The sequence below is a fragment of the Kwoniella europaea genome, chromosome 1, assembly GCF_036810445.1.
Source record: "Kwoniella europaea PYCC6329 chromosome 1, complete sequence".
Lineage (NCBI taxonomy): Eukaryota > Fungi > Basidiomycota > Tremellomycetes > Tremellales > Cryptococcaceae > Kwoniella > Kwoniella europaea.
Window position 1 is genome coordinate 11,986,103 of NC_089487.1, and position 17,362 is coordinate 12,003,464.

Sequence of the window (17,362 nt, forward strand, 5' to 3'; positions counted from 1 at the left end):
TAACCGAAACTGAGTGCTTTTAACGCAAGCAGCCCTTCAGTTGTTTGTCAATGGCAGACCGTGTACCGTGTATTGAATCAATATCAACACCATATATCTTATAGATCATCATCCATTACCACACCCAAAGTCACCTTTGACACCTTTCTATCTGAGGAGATCTCATCCGCCAGGATCACTCCTTTCAAAGGGTCGACACTTTTGTCTTGCTTTTTCCCATACCCTAACGTCACCGACAGCAACTGCACTGCGACGAAATCAATCTAGTACTCCATGTCACATCACCCACCGAATCAACAACGTCGAGCTCAGACGTATGACGCGTACTCGTCAGACTATGCAGATGGAGCAGGTGATAGGACAGCAGCGTCGGTGAGGAGTAAGAGCATGCGGAATCGTGAGTATATATCTTTGCTATCTCCCTTACACAGCTCCAAACAGTGGTCTGTGCATTCAGACCGAGTGATCGTACTAGTCATGACAACCATGACTAGTGAATCCACTCACAAAGACTATCTTCGTCATGATCATCATGCTTTTTCTCATTATCTACACCCTCATCTGACATGCTAATCTAAAATGACTACTCCTTTCATCAGCTCAACATCAACCAGATATCGATCCAGACGACCCACCTCTACCATCTTATTCCGCTCTGATGGCATCTGAATCTGCTGCCGCCGCTGCTGGTGGTGGTGGTGGCTTATCTCACTCCCCTCAACCCATGACAGACTCTACATCGTCAAATCACGCTCGTGTGCCCAGTTTGGATCAAACACCCTACGCTCCGGTCGATTACGGACCTCCATCTTCTGGATATTCCGCTAGGGACAATTACGGTTACGGATACGACGGTAATCCCAATCCCAATTCCAATCCAAATCGACTGTCGGGTGGTAGTATAGGTAGAAGACCTGTATCTGATCCAAATAACATCGATTTCAACCAATTGTCAATCACTTCCAACTCGCATGGTTCCCCTCCCAATCCACCTCTTCGTCAACAAACTGCACCACCCCATCAGCAATATCCTCCTCGCGGTCCACAGCCCAGACAGAGAACAGCGACAGGTGGATATCCAGCGGATAACATGGATGGCGCAGCTAGTGTTTACAGTCTAGATTCAGGTATGGGAGCGTATTCTGGAGTAGGAGGTCAACCAGGATCGCATCACCCTCAACAGCAATACCAGGCTCCCAATTACGATCCGTACGCAGGAGGATACGCACCACCACAAGCTCTACAACCTGGACCTGGACCTGACTTCTCCAACCCTTATTACAACGCCGCCAACGATTTCTTAGGTCTTCCACCTGGATCTGAACAGTACGCTCCTCCCGTAGCTAGCTCATCCAGCAGTCGCGTACCTACCCGTCAACAGAGTATGACAACGTTAGCTAGGACGAATACCAGCGCTACGACCCTTTCCAACGCTTCTTCCCTATCGCTATCTCGCAATGTCACAGAGCAAGTAGGAGCCTCGTCAACCCGTAGAAGAGGTACCCAAGCAGCTGTGGATCTCAACAAACCGCCTTACACCAAACAGTACGTGGACGATTATCGAAAACGTATGAAGGATGATCCCGACCCCGAAGCTCAATTCGCATTTGCCAAATACCTCATAGAAGCCGCTAAGAAGATTGGAGATGAGATTAGTCAAACGGATTCTAAATTGGGTAGGAAATATAGGGACGTGTTGTTGCAAGAATCATTAAGGAATATCAAGAAATTAGCAGAAGGTAAAGAACCTTATCCCGATGCTCAATTCTTCCTTGCCAATTTATATGGTACAGGTCAATTAGGTCTTCAAGTCGATCATGAGAAAGCGTACTATCTCTATCTCATGGCTAGTAAATTGAATCATCCTGCTGCGACGTACCGTTCAGCGGTATGTAATGAGATTGGAGCAGGAACGAGGAAAGATCCCAATCGTGCGGTATTATTCTATCGAAAGGCTGCTGCGTTGGGTGATACAGCCGCAATGTATAAATTAGGTATGACATTGTTAGGTGGATTATTAGGTCAACCACGTAATCCCCGAGAAGCGATAGTATGGTTTAAAAGAGCTGCTTCACAAGCCGATGAAGATAATCCTCATGCGTTACATGAACTGGCACTGTTACATGAAAGACCCAATAACGGTGGTGTAGTACCTCATGATCCGAATATGGCAAGAGAACTATTCACTCAAGCTGCTCAATTGGGTTATGCTCCTGCTCAGTTCAAATTGGGTAGTTGTCATGAATTCGGTACGTTAGGTTGTCCGATAGATCCCAGAAAGAGTATAGGCTGGTATACCCGTGCAGCGGAGAAAGGTGATATGGAAGCGGAGCTGGCATTGAGCGGATGGTACTTGACCGGTAGTGGTGAGTGATTATCACTATTGTAGATTTGAAATCAAAGTTGACAGAATTTGCAGAGGGCGTACTGAAACAATCCGATACGGAAGCGTACCTATGGGGAAGGAAGGCGGCGAACAAGGGATTAGCCAAAGCTGAATATGCGGTTGGATGTAAGTCGATCTATCATTTCCCTCCGACAGAGGGGACTTCTTGAGCTGATCTGTCATTGTAGATTACACTGAAATTGGTATAGGCGTCAAGCAAGATATCGAGCTGGCCAAGAGATGGTATATGCGAGCAGCAGGTGGGCTATTTAGATCCATCTCTCGACTTTTGTTATACAGAACTAACAGTCTACTCTTTTTTCGATATAGCTCAACAGCATAAACGAGCGATGCAACGTTTAACCGAGTTGAATAATGCCAAAAACCCGAAAGGTAAAGGTAATAGGCCGACAAGGCATGAAGCTTCAGCAGAGTGCACTATTATGTAGAAGCATAAAGGTCTGTTGAAGGTCTGTGACCGATATAGTATGGGGCACGATCAATGCGGGGTAAGTTGACTCTCACTATTTGAAACCCTATAGTCGAAACAGTATAAGCTGACGCCTTTTGAACTTACCAGTCAATTATAAACGAGGATGGTCAATGTATTATCAAATAACATTATTATTCTATGATATCTATAATTGATGCATTGCATCTCATGAGTTGGGTGTTTGGGTCTGTTCTCTTGTTGCTACGATTCTGACAAATTCTGACAGTAAATCACTTCTTCATAAATCCCTCCAAACCTTTGGCTACATCCTCTTTGAGCTTTTCAGATACGACTTCCCTGTCTGCGAAATAGGTCAACATCAATTGTTTGCCTATCCAAGGATCGTTCAGTTGTCCTAACACCTTTCCCTAGAAAAATATCCGAGACATCAGTTCAAACTCGTTTCGTAACGATATGATATGGTATGGTTTGACAATTTGCTCACCTCAAATTCGACTATCAGACCACCTTGTCTCGGACGAAGTAAGACGACCTGTTTGCCTTTTTGAACAGTTTGAGCAGGGAAGAACGATTTGAGAGTTTGGATCGATTGGGTTATACGCTATGCCAATAACGTTCAACTTACATCCTGTGTGTCGCAAGGAGAATTTCACTCACCTGCTCGTCAGCATCTGTCAGTTCTCCTTTGGATCTGGCTAGCTTTTGGCGTGCTTGTAATGCTCGTGTGAAGGCATCTCGAAGATGCTGAAAAATACGATCCAAACATCGATCAGCTGACTATCCTCCGAAGATGAAGGGGGAACAGCTCACTCCAAAGTCGGTATTTCGATTTGGCACTATACAAATCCAATATTCAGCATAAATGGAAGTATGATTACTTAGGAAAAGTGAACTCACCTATCCTCACAGCGACAGCTACCGGTCGATCGAATAGGTTCTTCATCAATTCTTCTCCCGATAACTGAGGTGCATTCAGTGGGTCTGAGGGGCCTTTCGTAGGTGGAGTGAGTAAATGTTGAGCGGTGAAATTCTAATTCCATTCTCGATGGTATTAGCTCTCAGTATTATATAGAGGCTGGCTTAGAGCTCACATGCCATCCTTGTATATTATGCAAGTCTTGTATAGCTACTTCGTCCAAGTAAAACCCTGCGCTGTACACTTTGACTCGAAGGAAAGAGACTTTCCTCACTCCCAGTCCTACTAATGATAGTATTGGGGATGGCGTGGAAAGCGTGGATGATAAGTCTAATGGGAACTGGATATTCGTATCTGGATCGACTGTGATTCAATCGAATGGTTTAGTCATCATCTCATCTGTTTGTTGCAGGACTGGGCATACCTCTAAAACCAGTTTTGGAATTTGGATCGTCTCGGAGATCCAAAGCACCAGAGTCAGAGTCGGCATGAAGAATGAATCGCTCCTTTACTCCTGAGAGTAAAACATGAGCAAAATGCAGATGATATAAGCTTCCCTCCATCAATATACGTTGATTGTCCATGGCTCACTCTGATTCTGCACGAGGGAATATCCAACGACCACTGAGCCTACTCCGACTAAAAGAGATAGTGATATCGCCCCTGATTTGCGAGCGATGACTGGCCGAGCAGCTGCATTTCGGAAGGCTGAAAGCAGCGGTCTGGTAACTCTGAATGACATGGTGATAGCTTTTATAGTGTTGTTGATATCAAATGATGCATCCGTCAACATGCTCTTTACCCATGGTCGTAACTAACATTCGTTGACTTCTTCGTGTGATTTATCTTCCACGTCATCATATTTCGACCCTTTAACCGGTAAACCTGCATGCAACTTGAACCGAGTGTCTCGTGTCCATTCATCCACTCTCTATTCGCTCATTTCAACTGTTTACTCTCTCGCCCTTGTCCCACTCATAGACACATCACATTGAACATGATCAGACAGCGTGTCCCTCAGCTTATAAGAGCAGCTCGACGATCATTCTGTCCTGGTCGGATACCCTGCTCACGTAGTCTGACCACTTCTCGTGCGTCTCTAAACGAATCCGACGGTGTATCATCCAACGCTCGTGTTGGAAGACCACAGGATATATCCCCTCGAGCGAGTAATATCCCTACTATATCATCTGATGAGAGTAGAACCAAAGTCTCGTGGCCCGATGGAAGGGAAACTACATTGTGAGCTTAGTCTTGTCTTTCTCATCCGTGATACGGGCTGAGCTGACATACGGGTGCACAGTGACAATTACTTCTTGTTCGATCATTGTCGATGTCCGAAATGCTTCCACCAGCAGACAAAGCAGCGGCTAAAGACACTCAGCGAGGTGGGTTGATTTCCGCCTTTTGGCATCTGTAGATCATCGCCGATGGTATGTTCTTCAGATACCAACAGATATTCATCCTACTTCAGTGGAAGTCGACAAAACCGGCGTACACCTAACATGGTCAACATCCGATTCTCATAAATCGTCCTTTCCCTTGGAATTCCTTAGAAGATCAGCATATGATCCTCCGCTAGCTTCATACAGGGATGAAAAGGAGAGGTGAGCTTTTGCTCGTCAACAGCTTGATTGACTATATAAAAGAAAGCTTACACTAAAATCAAAACGAATAGTCGTATACTGTGGAATTCTCAGATAGAACAATCTCCGCCGTCGGTTCGATATACCGATATCATGAGTACCGAGAAGGAGGGTGATACCAGTGGAAGGGCGATTTTGAAACTGCTCAATCGAGTGGTGAGTTATCTTCTCTTGTCCATACATTGATCATACCATCTGAAGTTTGGTTTCACAGCACGATTTTGGATTCTGCTTTATCAACGATGTGCCAGCTACAGGCGAAGAGACAAAGGAAGTGATAGAGAAAGTTGCACCTATACGTAACACGCACTGTGAGTTGATCAGAGCCCAATGTTGCTTCCACATGAACTGACATATTGCATATTGTTACCACCGCCTAGATGGTGGTTTCTGGCAGTTCACCGCTGATCTCAGTCATGGTGATCTTGCCTACTCCAACGAAGGTCTACCCGCTCATACGGATACAACATACTTTACCGATCCATCCGGTTTACAGATATTTCATCTTCTCTCTCACCCCTCACCACCAGGTACAGGAGGTGCAACTCTACTCGTAGATGGATTTTACACCGCTCATTTACTTTCTACCCTTTATCCAACTTCTTATTCACTCCTCTCTCGATTGAGGATACCTGCTCATGCATCTGGAACTGAAGGCACGATGTTGAGACCACCTCTCAGTCAACCTTCTTTCAGACACGATGAGAAAGGTCAATTGGTCCAGGTAAGGTGGAATAACGAAGATAGAGGTGTGATAGGTCAGGGCTGGACACCTGATGAAGTAAAGGGATGGTATCAGGCTGCTAGGAGATATGATGAGTTGAATAGAAGTGAGGATGCTGAGTATTGGGTACAATTAAAACCTGGGACTGTCTTAGGTGAGCGTGTTTGTCCTTCATGAACAAGCCATTTGTGCTAATTGGCATGAATCTCGCATCACTTATAGTCATCGATAATTGGAGAGTCATGCATGGAAGATCAGCTTTCACAGGATCAAGGACAATGTGCGGTGCCTATGTAGGTGCGGATGATTGGTTATCTCGCCGTGCAGCTCTGACAAAGAAATACGAGATACGTAAGAAAAGTATCCTTGATGAAGATTGGAGTGTCGGTTGGTAATGACCACGAAGACTCGGTTGTACCATATATACTGTAATTGCATGATGAATGGTATTGAAAAAGAATCTGTATTAATCAATAGGTATACTTCACATGCATGAATTTCTAAAATGTCTATCTATATATGAGTGAATATGAACCCGAAAAAAATCCCAGGAAATGCGATAATGGTACATTGTAATGGTTTTAGATCTATAGGATATTGAAGGGTTTCTATGTAACTGTAAAATTTATCAAAATATAGCACGTTACGAGTGCTCTTCGTAATGTCAAGATACTAAAATGGAAAATGTCCATGGCGAGTCCACCAAGATACCATTCATTATCTACAAGAAGCTGTTGCCTATTGAGCGACGATGCCTACTTTAGCGGTATCCATGGACATCCCTGACCCTTCTTCTTCTATGGTACTTGATCTCGCAGTGATAGCGGGTGGTAGACGAAAGCCATCTTGTTTGGATTCAGATAACCTTCGATGACGAGGATGTGAATTTGTGAATACTGGTTCAGCAGGGGGTGAAGAGGTTATGGAATTAGGTGGGGAAGGGTACGAAGCTTCAGCGTTGATATGCGCTGTCTTAGTCTGAGTTAGACTATTGGACGTCGGAGGCGGTGGTGGTGGTTGGGTGTATAAAGCTTTCTTGAATGAAGTTGAGGTTGATAGAGGCATTTGATGATTATAGTCAGTTGGATAAGTAGGTTTAGGTGAAGCTTTACCTCCATAAGGTAAAGGATCAAGATTCGCTCTACCTTCCAAGATCCTCTGATCGGCTTTGGTCGTAGGTAACATCCCTTCTCTGACTGCTTCGACCTGTCTCATCTTCTTTTCACCCTTCTCCACATCTTTCTTCGCGTTGTTGTACATCCACAGTCCCACTGCGGTGAGAGCAATACCCATTGCCTGTACGAAGAATACAGATTGTTTGAACCAGATGATAGCGAGACAGATCACTGCGATACGTTTGACCAGCGAGGCGATAGAGTAGGTGACTGGTGATGTCGAGGAGAGTAAGGAGAATGCGATGAGGTTTTGAGCAAAGTGGACGGTACCATTGATGAAGAAGTAGAACGAGATAGATGGTCCACCTGACTTGGCTATAGGGTGAAGCCATAGGTCCAACAATCTCCAAGCATCCGAGTAAAGCCATACGGGGATCATCAGGAGGAATGCCATCCCACTTGAAAAGTACAGGAGGTTAATCTTGTCAAGCTTCGGGGTAGCTCCGCCAGTCTCGGTAGATCCGGGAATTGGCATGATCTTCTTGAAGAAGATGTTTTGCGTGACGAAAATCACGGTAGAACCGAGAGCGCATACCAGACCGAAAAAGTTGTTGAAGGATATATCGGCTGAAGAGGCGAGCATGACCCCGAGAGTGAGTGGGAGGAGAGAAAGGTAAGTCGCGGGAGAGTAGGAGACACCGAACAGTAAGGCATATGCCATGACGGTGAATAAAGGTGAGAGAGCCTATTAACAAGTAAGGTTAGCTACATCCTTCAAGAAAAGTAATGTCGTTGTCTTACTCACCTTGATGGTATGTACCGTACTGACTGGAACTCTACTAATCGCCAAACTACCAAAGATATGACCTCCAACTTGGAAAGCAGCCATAGGTAAGATTCCCTTCAAAATCGCTCTTGTAGGTGACCTCAATCTAGGTGTCCAGCCCAATTCCGGTCTACTACATATTATACAGCAACCAGCGACGAAGAAGAACTGAACTATCGTCAATGTCACTGGGTACTTGAAATTGTTGAGAATGACTTTCCCAGTATTGTTGGATACCGCTGAACAGGTGTACCATAGGAAACATAGTGATACGAATCGGATAGTAGCGAATCCAGGTATGGAGAATTGAGGTAATGAGAATGGACCAGGTGATGGGGCTCTGCTTGATGATGCTGATATACTATTCCTACGCTGACCTGTTGAACCATCCACCAAATATGGATTGCCAGGTACAGATAAGCCATATGGGTTATCTGCATATCCTCCTGGTGACAAATCGTTACTATCTTTCCTTGTCAATGGCGCACCCCATAACGAAGATGATTTCTCAGGTCGATAGCTCTGCTGGTGCTGGTTTGACTGAGGTTCTGGCGATATGCTCGATGGGATCCATGGTGCTTGAGGATGAGATGATGAAGGGGGTGATCGTAATGAAGATAAGTTCTGAGCTGATCTGAGGTCTGCTGATGATGATTGATGGGCGAAGGGGGCACGCTGCCTTGAATCAGGCAACAAAGACATCGAATGGGAGGCTGGGCTTGAAGAGTCGAGTGGATTTACCGTGTATCAGGTGATAGCGAGAGTATTTGAAACTCGAAGATGGTAGTTCCGAGAGAATGGTATTGATATGGATGATGAATGGAGAGGGGATTGTGAGTGTGGATGAGTGAAATTGATTAAGGAAGGGGGGAAAGGGGAAAATGGAGAGGAACGTGTAACTGAGTGTGTGTGTGAGTCTGTATGTGTGACCGATGGGTGGGTGTTGTCTGATCCTTTTCCCAAACAGAACTATTCCTTTTCCTCGCGCTGGGCGATTGTCGTATTGATCTTGGCGATGTATGATACTGACAGTCGAGTACTCTTCTTTCATGAACCTTGCTACTGCGCGACCATAACAATGGTGACAACAACAACCAAAGCTTGGCTGAGATATGATATTGGTCTGTTGTTATTACACGGTCAAGTAGAAAAAAACACGTTTTTCAAATTCAGGGTATGAACTTTACCCTGACAAACTCTGTCCTGTATCTGTCGCGTGTGATTTAAGGTGCGGCGCTCTATATCTCTCTCTACGAGTAGCTAGCTCGTCATCATAGCCCTCGTTCCTTCCAACTCATTCTATACTCGGTCTATGTAAAGATCTCGACTTCCAGCCCAATCAATCATAGGTGCCTCGATGATATATCTCGATGAATGAAACGGTTCGTTGTTCCAAAGCTGGTAAGATGTAAAGCTCAAAGTCAGTCCTTTAACCCGTCAATCTCAAACCAAGTCTGGTGGTACCGGTACCCCGTTACAGATTCTAGTTGAAGATGTGATCAATTGCAACCTGATCAAGTACACAAAGGAGTCGGCGCCAAAAATGATCAATCTTTAAGAGATCTTGCAACTGAAACGCTCCATGGTCAGAGCTGAACATCTCATGGGTGTATATATACATATATGTATATATATATTAATCGGTGTTTAACAGTTCATTCATCCTGAGACCTTATCACCTTTTGCCCATCCCAGCCCAGCCCACCCCTGCTGTATGCCCTCAATACTGTCACTCGTTTGAACCTTTACTTATCATAACATCATGCTAATCACCAAAACTCTCTTCCTCCTCTTACCCCTTCTTGCCCATGCTAAACCCGAGCATTGTAAAAGCAAATCAGCATCTTCTACCGCTACAGCTCCTCTGAACCAAGCTCTGGTAGCTACCTCTGGTCGAGGACATCGATGGGGCGGAAGACCAACTTCTACAGCTTCTGCAGGATCAGAAGCCGAATCAGAATCATACTCAACACCTTCCTCTAGTTCAGTCTCTTCCCCTGTCTCCTCTCAACCCTCTTCGACAGTAGCAGAATCAGCGATCGGCACAGCTGGTACAGCTAGTCCTACCATCGACGCATCTTCTGCCACAGCCAGCAGTGCAGCCCCTCCCGTATCCACCGAAGGATCCACAAATAGCAACAGCACCCAAGCTCCTTCGGGCGACTGTTCATGCGGATACATCCTATCAGCATATGACAACGCGTATTTCCCAAAGGCATTGGTCGTCTCTTTCGATTCTGTATCGAGCGTTGCCGAACTGGCCAATCTCGGACTGAGGGTTCAGGACGGATCACAAGTTGGGTCGATCGCTCCTGACGGAGGGAAATGTCAGGCATCGGCCGATAATGTGGCTATCGACGGTGGGATCCTCAAGTTGATTGTTCCAGGTGGACAATCTGCAGGAGGGATCATCAGCGGTGCTGAGATTGAGACGATGAATCCTGTGTTGGGTGGAGTGTTCACTATGAACGCTCAGCTCTCGCCTGTACATGGTACTTGTCAAGCCATTGTGAGTACTGTACCATTTTCTACGATGCAACTCATGCTTCTGATGGCAATGACTAAGCATTGATTGATTGTTTTTGGTTTGTTTTAGTTCACGTATACTGAGAATAAGGATCTTTACAGCGATGAGATGGATATAGAAATGGTATATATCGAACCTGGTTTACAACTGACTAATCACGATGTGAGTGATGACCATCAAAAATATATACCTTACAGATATCGACTGAAACTCACTGATGTATACTTAAACAGCCAAGTGGTTCTGGTCTAAACGATTTCGAGAACAACCCTTTCCCAAATGATCCAACCGCCGTTTTTAACGATTATACCATTGGATGGTTCAAGGATGGTCCAAAGTATTACTACAATGGTGCGCTCTTGACTGGTCCAACTCAATATCGTAAGTCCTAACAACAACGACACTAACATCAGACGATGGATTGAGCTGAGTTTCGGCTGGTCCACATGAATAGCATCTGTAAATCCCAGTAAGATCGTCATTAACAATTGGAGTTCTGGGAAACCAACTTTCACTCAAGGTCCTCCTGATGATGATACTGTACTTCAAGGTGAGTTTATACTAAACCCAATCCAGATGATCTGTTGCTGACATGATTTTGAAATGTGTTTTGATGATAGTCAAAAGTATCGCATACTACTACCAGACCGAGTCCCTTGCCTCTTACCCTGCTTACCCTTCTGGATGTTCGGAGGCTGATGCATGTGTGGTATAAGTTGATAACTCGGAAAAAGCTTCTTGGGTACAGTATTTCAAGGATAATCTGGTTATTATCCGTACACACTGTAGATACACATACAGTATATACACACACTGCTTTATGAATAATGGTATCATATACACGGTCCCTGAAATGTAGATGGGCCCAACGTGCGTTTCAGTGTTGTGCGAAGAATACATTTCACGTATAACACAGCAAATGTTCGATGACTCGCAGCCTCGGGGATCCTATCTTGACTGGGATATCAATTAGAAAGGCATGAGATTGATAGCGCGATGAAAAGAGGTCCGGAAATCATCGAACATGCCTTCAATTATACTTAGTACGGTTTCGTCGAAGAAAGGGAAAGGACAGTGAAAATAATCTTGCTGTTAATCTGGCAACAATGAATACATATATATCAGAGCCATGTTCTGGAACATCTCTGATCTTTGTTCAAGATCCTTGTATCTTTATATCCTTCAACCAACCTAACAAAACAATTAATAGTCCACGGTGTTACTTCAATCATCCGACTAGCCGCTAAAGAAGGCTTTCCACCCTGGATAATTGTTGTGATCCGTCTCTTACGGACACATATATATTGGTCGTGCAGGTAACTTAGGAGATCTTGTCTTGAAATCCCTTTCTTCATCTGTGCAATTGTATAAACTATCCTACTGGCTAGGTTAAGATAAAAAGAATATCCCACATCTGAGTGTGTAATATGACAACCATGGATGGCCAATCCAGCCATTTACAAGTTGACGGCCAAGGAGCTCAAGTATCACCTACATCCTTCGGATCCAGAACGAGGATCGTTCCGTCTCAAGATGCCGAGATGGAGATGGACGGTAATGAAGTTTCCATGACGGATCAGAACAAGATGGGAGATTATAGTTTCTTTCATACGAAGAAATTCGGTATTTGCTTTTTGGCTTTATGGTGAGTGATCCGTATGATTCAGACAGATCTTCCATCTACATGTGTTGCGCTGATGAAGATCTGCTGGGTGATTCAGTTTGAATGTCATGGTATTTGGTATGTCGCAATCAATGATATCTCCATGAGTTGGAGCGATAAACCACCGAGCTAATTTTGACACTTGACAGGGCTGGACCAATTTATCATCACTGTCGCTGTTCCGGAGATAGTCACGAGATTCGAATCATTAGAGCAAGGTGAGTCATGTTGGTTTTCACAAGGTCACAAGATTATCACAACTGAGGTATGGTGTTCGAAATTTACAGTCGAATGGCTCAATACGGCGTGAGTAAAATCAAAACCGCAAAAGAAAATCGGTGGAGGGATTCGTATTGACTAGGTCCCGATGCAGCTTCTTCATTCCTTGTGCTGGCTGTATTCTGATTTTCAGTCAAGTGAGCCCAAATCATCTTCTCTAAAGTTTCACTCATCCGGTATATTTTTCTGACTCCAAGGCAGATCATGACGATTGCCTCTCCACGATGGACATATATGGCATCTCTGGCAATTTTCGAAGCTGGTACGGCAATCTGTGTAAGCGATTTCTCCACTTCAGTCGTGGTAACGAACTATATTGACTACAGGTAATTGATAACTTGCATTTTGCAGGGGGCTGCCAATTCAATGACCATGTTGATTGTTGGTCGAGCAGTAGCAGGTCTGGGAGGTGCCGGAATGTGGAAGTGAGTTAACCTAAAAACAAATCATACTTCGTGTAACGATTAATCCAGTGATGTATTTTGGACAGTGCCACTTACCTGATTGGAGGCGAAATCATACCGTTTGAAAAACGACCTAGTCTATTTGGGTTGTTTGGAGTATCATTCATCGTGGCATCAGTTATGGGTCCTCTTGTAGGAGGTGAGTCACCTCAGCTTTCAGAGCCGGGTAAAGGGCTTTCGTGACTTGCGATGGGGCCAAGAAAGGAGCATTGGGTGCTGACGAGGTTCTGATTCTAGGTGCATTCACAGATATGGGTCCCTCTGGCTGGAGATGGTGCTTTTACTTCTCTGTAAGTTCAGACACTATTTCATCATCTCATCAATCACAAGGGAAATACTGACCATCAGATTGTCAGCTACCAATAGGAGGTGTGACTGGTCTCCTACTCTTATTCACTCTTCCCTCTGTGCCGAAACTTCCTCCCTTCGATGGCAAGCCGGATAATCGACCGGTTTTGATAAAGCTTCTGAGGTTGGACTGGATCAGTGCGATGATCACTTTGGGATTCGTAACCTGTTTAGGGATAGGCTTACAATATGGGGGCATCACGCACGATTGGAATGACCCCGATGTCATTGTGGTATGTCTGTTATTCATGAGCATTCTCCCACAAACAGTATCAATGCTGAGATAAACTATAGACTTTGTCTTTGGCATTAGCATTGTTTTTGGGTCTGATCGGCTGGAGCTACTTGATGGGCTCGAAAGCGATGATTCCTCTTTCCCTGTTCAGGAGCAGACATTTCTCGTGAGTGTACACATATTCTATATCACAGCCGAATTTTTTGTTCTGACTAGCTATTTTAGAGCTGGTACATGGGTAGCATTTCTAGGTAAGCCGCTGATTGTAGTTATTGGGTCAAAAACTAACAATCTAATCATAGGGTATGGCGTGGTGGTGCTATACCTATACTACCTGCCACTTTATTTCGAGACTATCAAGAACGATTCAGCTACTAGAGCTGGTGTCCTGCTACTTGCTTTACAACTCACTAGTGAGTCGTGTACGCCAATGGGGATGTGACTTTCAGCTGATCAGGTTCGTAGTGGGACCATTCCTCGTATTTGCTGGAAAGCTCGGAGAGGTACGTATACAAATATCTTTCAGTCCCCCTCCAATCAAACAGTATACTTATTCATTTTTCGATCCTTAGAAAACCGGTCAAGCAAAATACCCAATGATCATCGGCTCATGTCTCTTAGCCATATCTTCAGGACTATTAACAGCCCTTAGAAAGGATACATCCGTTGCCAAAGTGGTCGGCTTCATGATCATCGGCGGTGTACGGGATTAGGCATGGTGATGAACGTCATGGTCGTCCTTGTACAAGCCAAGTTCCTAAAAGAGCCGCGCCTCATTCCTCACGTAACGAACGTTTTCAACTTCTGGGGATTCGTAGGTAGGATCGTCAGTATGTCTGTGGGCACCAACATTTTCAATAACAAGGTAAGAATTTCTGTTCCTTCGCTGCATACGTCAGTTGGATCAATTGGTTAATGCGGTGATTGATAGCTACGATTGAACCTCAACCATCTTCCTGGACTTAGTAAATCACTTGTCATCTTCATTACCACTGGTCCCAAGGCTATATGGACCCCGACCCAGGTACCCGAGAAAGACCTCAGTTCAGTTTTGGATGTATATTCTGCATCGATAGTCAAAGTGAGTAATCAACCAGCATTCTCAATAGAGTTTGGACCAAATTACCTGCTAACCAAACGTATAGGTCTTCTGGCTTGCTCTTGCCTTATGTAAGTTTTAGGTTTTCGAGGGAAAAGGAAAAAATCTCCAGCTGATCAGGTTATTAGCAATCGCCTGTCTGATCGCCACTCTCCTCATGGAGAATATCAACTTGAAGGAAGTTGCCGAAGGAGCCAAGTTGGCTCGAGAGGCCAGTCAAAATTCATCCTATCCAATGCAAAGTAGTGCGAGTCTATCGAAATCGAAGGATACCAATGAGTCTCATACCCCTGACGGGACTTTGGCGGAATTGCAACCTAGCTATCAGGGGTGGAAGCAATAAACACGAGATCGATCTTAGACATGACAAGATGGGATGAGATGGGATGAAAGGATCTTTTCTTTCTCTTTCTCCACTATCACTGTATTTATCACACCTTTATACTCTGTTTGATGTACCTGTGACTGTACCATGCATCCTTTCTATCTATCTTACTGAAACAATGTCCAGTCAGTTTTAAAGTCAATCGAGCCGAGCCTAGTCGCGGTCCATTATACATGATCAACCCTTTGAGTAACGCAATCAAAGGTAAAAGGAAAGGTATAACTTAAAACATCAATCAATCTTGGTGATAACTATCCTAATTGAATACATCTAACCCAACCATAACATCCAATCTTAGTCAATTATCGATATCTAAAAAAACCAGATTCCCATTCCAATAAAAGAAAAGAAGAATCGTAATCGACCTTCAACACTTACTTACTTTATTGCAAGAAAGAAATATCTACTTAACTTTTTTTCCTCTTGTCTCGTCTTTTTACGATTTTGATCAGACCTAAACACGCTCTTTAAACTTACCATCAGCTCGACTTGTTATCGTAGTGTGATCCACAATCACTCTTCCAATTTCCCAACCTTTCGATCTACAGCGATTTAACCAACAGCTTAAAGTAAACTAATGAAGATGCTGGCCATCTCTACTCCCGCTTCTTTCGCTGTACTTTCTCTTTTACTCCTTGGTGATCTGACCAATGCTAAACCCCATCATTCACCGCTTGACAGACGGATGACCAAACATCGAAGACGGGGTCCGGTAGATAACTCAATCTCACCTTCACCTCCTCCTGTGCCTCTGCTTCGCCGAGAGGATTCAGACGATAATGTCGTATGGGTCGATATCACTTCCACGACGACCGTCACTGCCTCTTCTACCCAAGAAACCTCGTCCTCGTCCAATTCGGACAAAGGCGATGGCGATCCTCCAGCTATAGTCGGTGCTGTATTAGCAGGTCAAGATGGTGGGAGTAATGAGGAGCCCAACGTCGTATATGTCGATGTCACCTCGACTGTCATAAGGACAGTGCAACACGGTGATGGTGGTGGAGGGGCACAACCAACCCAACAGCAAAACTCACAAAATCAACCTCCTCCTACGACTACCATTACAGCTACGCCATCCAAAGCTGTCCCCACGGTCGGGGCCGTGGCTATAAGTACTGGAAAGGGAGTGACGACGACAATTATGGATACTGCCAGTGGAACAGCAGCGGCAATGTCGACTGCTTCTGCGTTACCTACCAATGGTGCCAACGAAGAAGCTCAAGGTCCATGGGTTAAATACCATAATGAGGCAAGAGCGAAATATCAAGTTGGTGCTTTGGAATGGAGAGCGGATCTGGTAAATCTCGCGAAAGAGAAAGCTGAGCTATGTAATAGGGAACATACGTGAGTCCAGCTGGTGTGGATGATTTACTTTTTGTAGGATCAAGCTCATTTGAGGTACTACTATGATCAGCGTCGCTGCTGAGAATTTGCAATGGGGAAGTGGTATGGGTACACCTGAAAGTGCTGTAACAGGCTGGATGAGAGAGGACAGTGAGTACAGTGCAGTGTCATTTCCATCGATAGTTTTTTTTTTTTTTTTTAAAAAAAGACCTGACCATTAAGGTAGAACTGTACAATTGGAACAACCCATCTTATTCGGATGCGACTGGTCATTTCACTCAGGTCGTTTGGAAGGTCAGTGAATTTTGGTAAAATCTGATCACAGCAGAAAGGAGAAGAATACTGATCATTGCCATACTTTGATTCACTTTGATACAGAATACCACATCGGTCGGATGTTGGATCGCCGAATGTCCTCAAGGTTCGGTAGTAGGCCCAGAATACGATGTGAGTTTCCTTTGAGGATTCGCGGACAGCATTGATATTAATCTGACCTTATTTCCTTGTGTCTCTGTTTAGCAATCTTTCCAGACGGCTTGTGAATACGATCCAGCTGTAAGTCTACTCATCTTTCCTTTGTTCCCTGCTTGAGGAATACCAGGGTGCTGATATCGGTTTACGATACATACTCGTACAGGGTAACTTTGTCGGCGAGCAGAATTTCAGAGAAAACGTACTTCCAGCTGCGTACTGAGCGACCATAAATGATCGGGACACTAAGTTGCAGGGGTTGCGGTAGTACCTGTATATATAAGGGCTTAGACCCAATGAGAGAGAGTTGTTAGCATACCTGTTTGATCATATACACCAATGGATGATCTTGAATGAATCACAGTGGATGTCAATGACACCGCCATCATGAGAAGACGGCAAGTGTAAACGATTGGCTATTCTTTGCGAGTTAATTCAAGTCGTAAGGATGGATTCAATAGTTGAGACGATCGAGTCGAT

The 17,362-nt window shown here is 44.5% G+C and overlaps 8 protein-coding genes across 8 annotated transcripts; 6 read left to right on the forward strand and 2 right to left on the reverse strand.

Annotated features, from left to right (window-relative positions):
• Positions 1-273: 273 nt before the first annotated feature.
• On the forward strand, positions 274-2,835 carry V865_004561 (uncharacterized protein; the record flags this gene model as incomplete). Its single annotated transcript, XM_066228341.1, has 5 exons — positions 274-397; positions 600-2,366; positions 2,420-2,512; positions 2,575-2,646; positions 2,717-2,835. The coding sequence occupies 5 exons, from the start codon at positions 274-276 to the stop codon at positions 2,833-2,835; spliced, it is 2,175 nt and encodes a 724-aa protein (XP_066084438.1).
• Positions 2,836-3,109: 274 nt separating this feature from the next.
• On the reverse strand, positions 3,110-4,498 carry V865_004562 (uncharacterized protein; the record flags this gene model as incomplete). The annotated part of the gene is made up of 8 exons (XM_066228342.1): positions 3,110-3,247; positions 3,325-3,441; positions 3,498-3,584; positions 3,651-3,676; positions 3,738-3,870; positions 3,932-4,119; positions 4,181-4,270; positions 4,348-4,498. The coding sequence occupies 8 exons, from the start codon at positions 4,496-4,498 to the stop codon at positions 3,110-3,112; spliced, it is 930 nt and encodes a 309-aa protein (XP_066084439.1).
• A 255-nt stretch (positions 4,499-4,753) lies between these two features.
• On the forward strand, positions 4,754-6,521 carry V865_004563 (trimethyllysine dioxygenase; the record flags this gene model as incomplete). Its single annotated transcript, XM_066228343.1, has 7 exons — positions 4,754-4,998; positions 5,060-5,144; positions 5,203-5,363; positions 5,435-5,558; positions 5,617-5,713; positions 5,783-6,280; positions 6,349-6,521. The coding sequence occupies 7 exons, from the start codon at positions 4,754-4,756 to the stop codon at positions 6,519-6,521; spliced, it is 1,383 nt and encodes a 460-aa protein (XP_066084440.1).
• Positions 6,522-6,864: 343 nt separating this feature from the next.
• V865_004564 (uncharacterized protein) lies at positions 6,865-8,769 on the reverse strand (the record flags this gene model as incomplete). The annotated part of the gene is made up of 2 exons (XM_066228344.1): positions 6,865-7,986; positions 8,047-8,769. The coding sequence occupies 2 exons, from the start codon at positions 8,767-8,769 to the stop codon at positions 6,865-6,867; spliced, it is 1,845 nt and encodes a 614-aa protein (XP_066084441.1).
• A 1,060-nt stretch (positions 8,770-9,829) lies between these two features.
• On the forward strand, positions 9,830-11,309 carry V865_004565 (uncharacterized protein; the record flags this gene model as incomplete). The annotated part of the gene is made up of 5 exons (XM_066228345.1): positions 9,830-10,576; positions 10,664-10,756; positions 10,828-10,975; positions 11,049-11,144; positions 11,215-11,309. The coding sequence occupies 5 exons, from the start codon at positions 9,830-9,832 to the stop codon at positions 11,307-11,309; spliced, it is 1,179 nt and encodes a 392-aa protein (XP_066084442.1).
• A 721-nt stretch (positions 11,310-12,030) lies between these two features.
• V865_004566 (uncharacterized protein) lies at positions 12,031-14,296 on the forward strand (the record flags this gene model as incomplete). The annotated part of the gene is made up of 15 exons (XM_066228346.1): positions 12,031-12,239; positions 12,316-12,335; positions 12,407-12,475; positions 12,545-12,563; positions 12,631-12,673; positions 12,738-12,812; positions 12,888-12,961; positions 13,027-13,139; positions 13,238-13,290; positions 13,357-13,581; positions 13,643-13,749; positions 13,809-13,834; positions 13,886-13,996; positions 14,049-14,086; positions 14,156-14,296. 15 exons carry the CDS (start codon positions 12,031-12,033, stop codon positions 14,294-14,296), a joined length of 1,323 nt encoding a protein of 440 aa, XP_066084443.1.
• Positions 14,297-14,415: 119 nt separating this feature from the next.
• V865_004567 (uncharacterized protein) lies at positions 14,416-15,025 on the forward strand (the record flags this gene model as incomplete). Its single annotated transcript, XM_066228347.1, has 4 exons — positions 14,416-14,448; positions 14,515-14,664; positions 14,729-14,753; positions 14,811-15,025. 4 exons carry the CDS (start codon positions 14,416-14,418, stop codon positions 15,023-15,025), a joined length of 423 nt encoding a protein of 140 aa, XP_066084444.1.
• Positions 15,026-15,650: 625 nt separating this feature from the next.
• On the forward strand, positions 15,651-17,105 carry V865_004568 (uncharacterized protein; the record flags this gene model as incomplete). Its single annotated transcript, XM_066228348.1, has 6 exons — positions 15,651-16,411; positions 16,482-16,561; positions 16,638-16,705; positions 16,790-16,858; positions 16,931-16,966; positions 17,049-17,105. 6 exons carry the CDS (start codon positions 15,651-15,653, stop codon positions 17,103-17,105), a joined length of 1,071 nt encoding a protein of 356 aa, XP_066084445.1.
• Between the last annotated feature and the right edge of the window lie 257 nt (positions 17,106-17,362).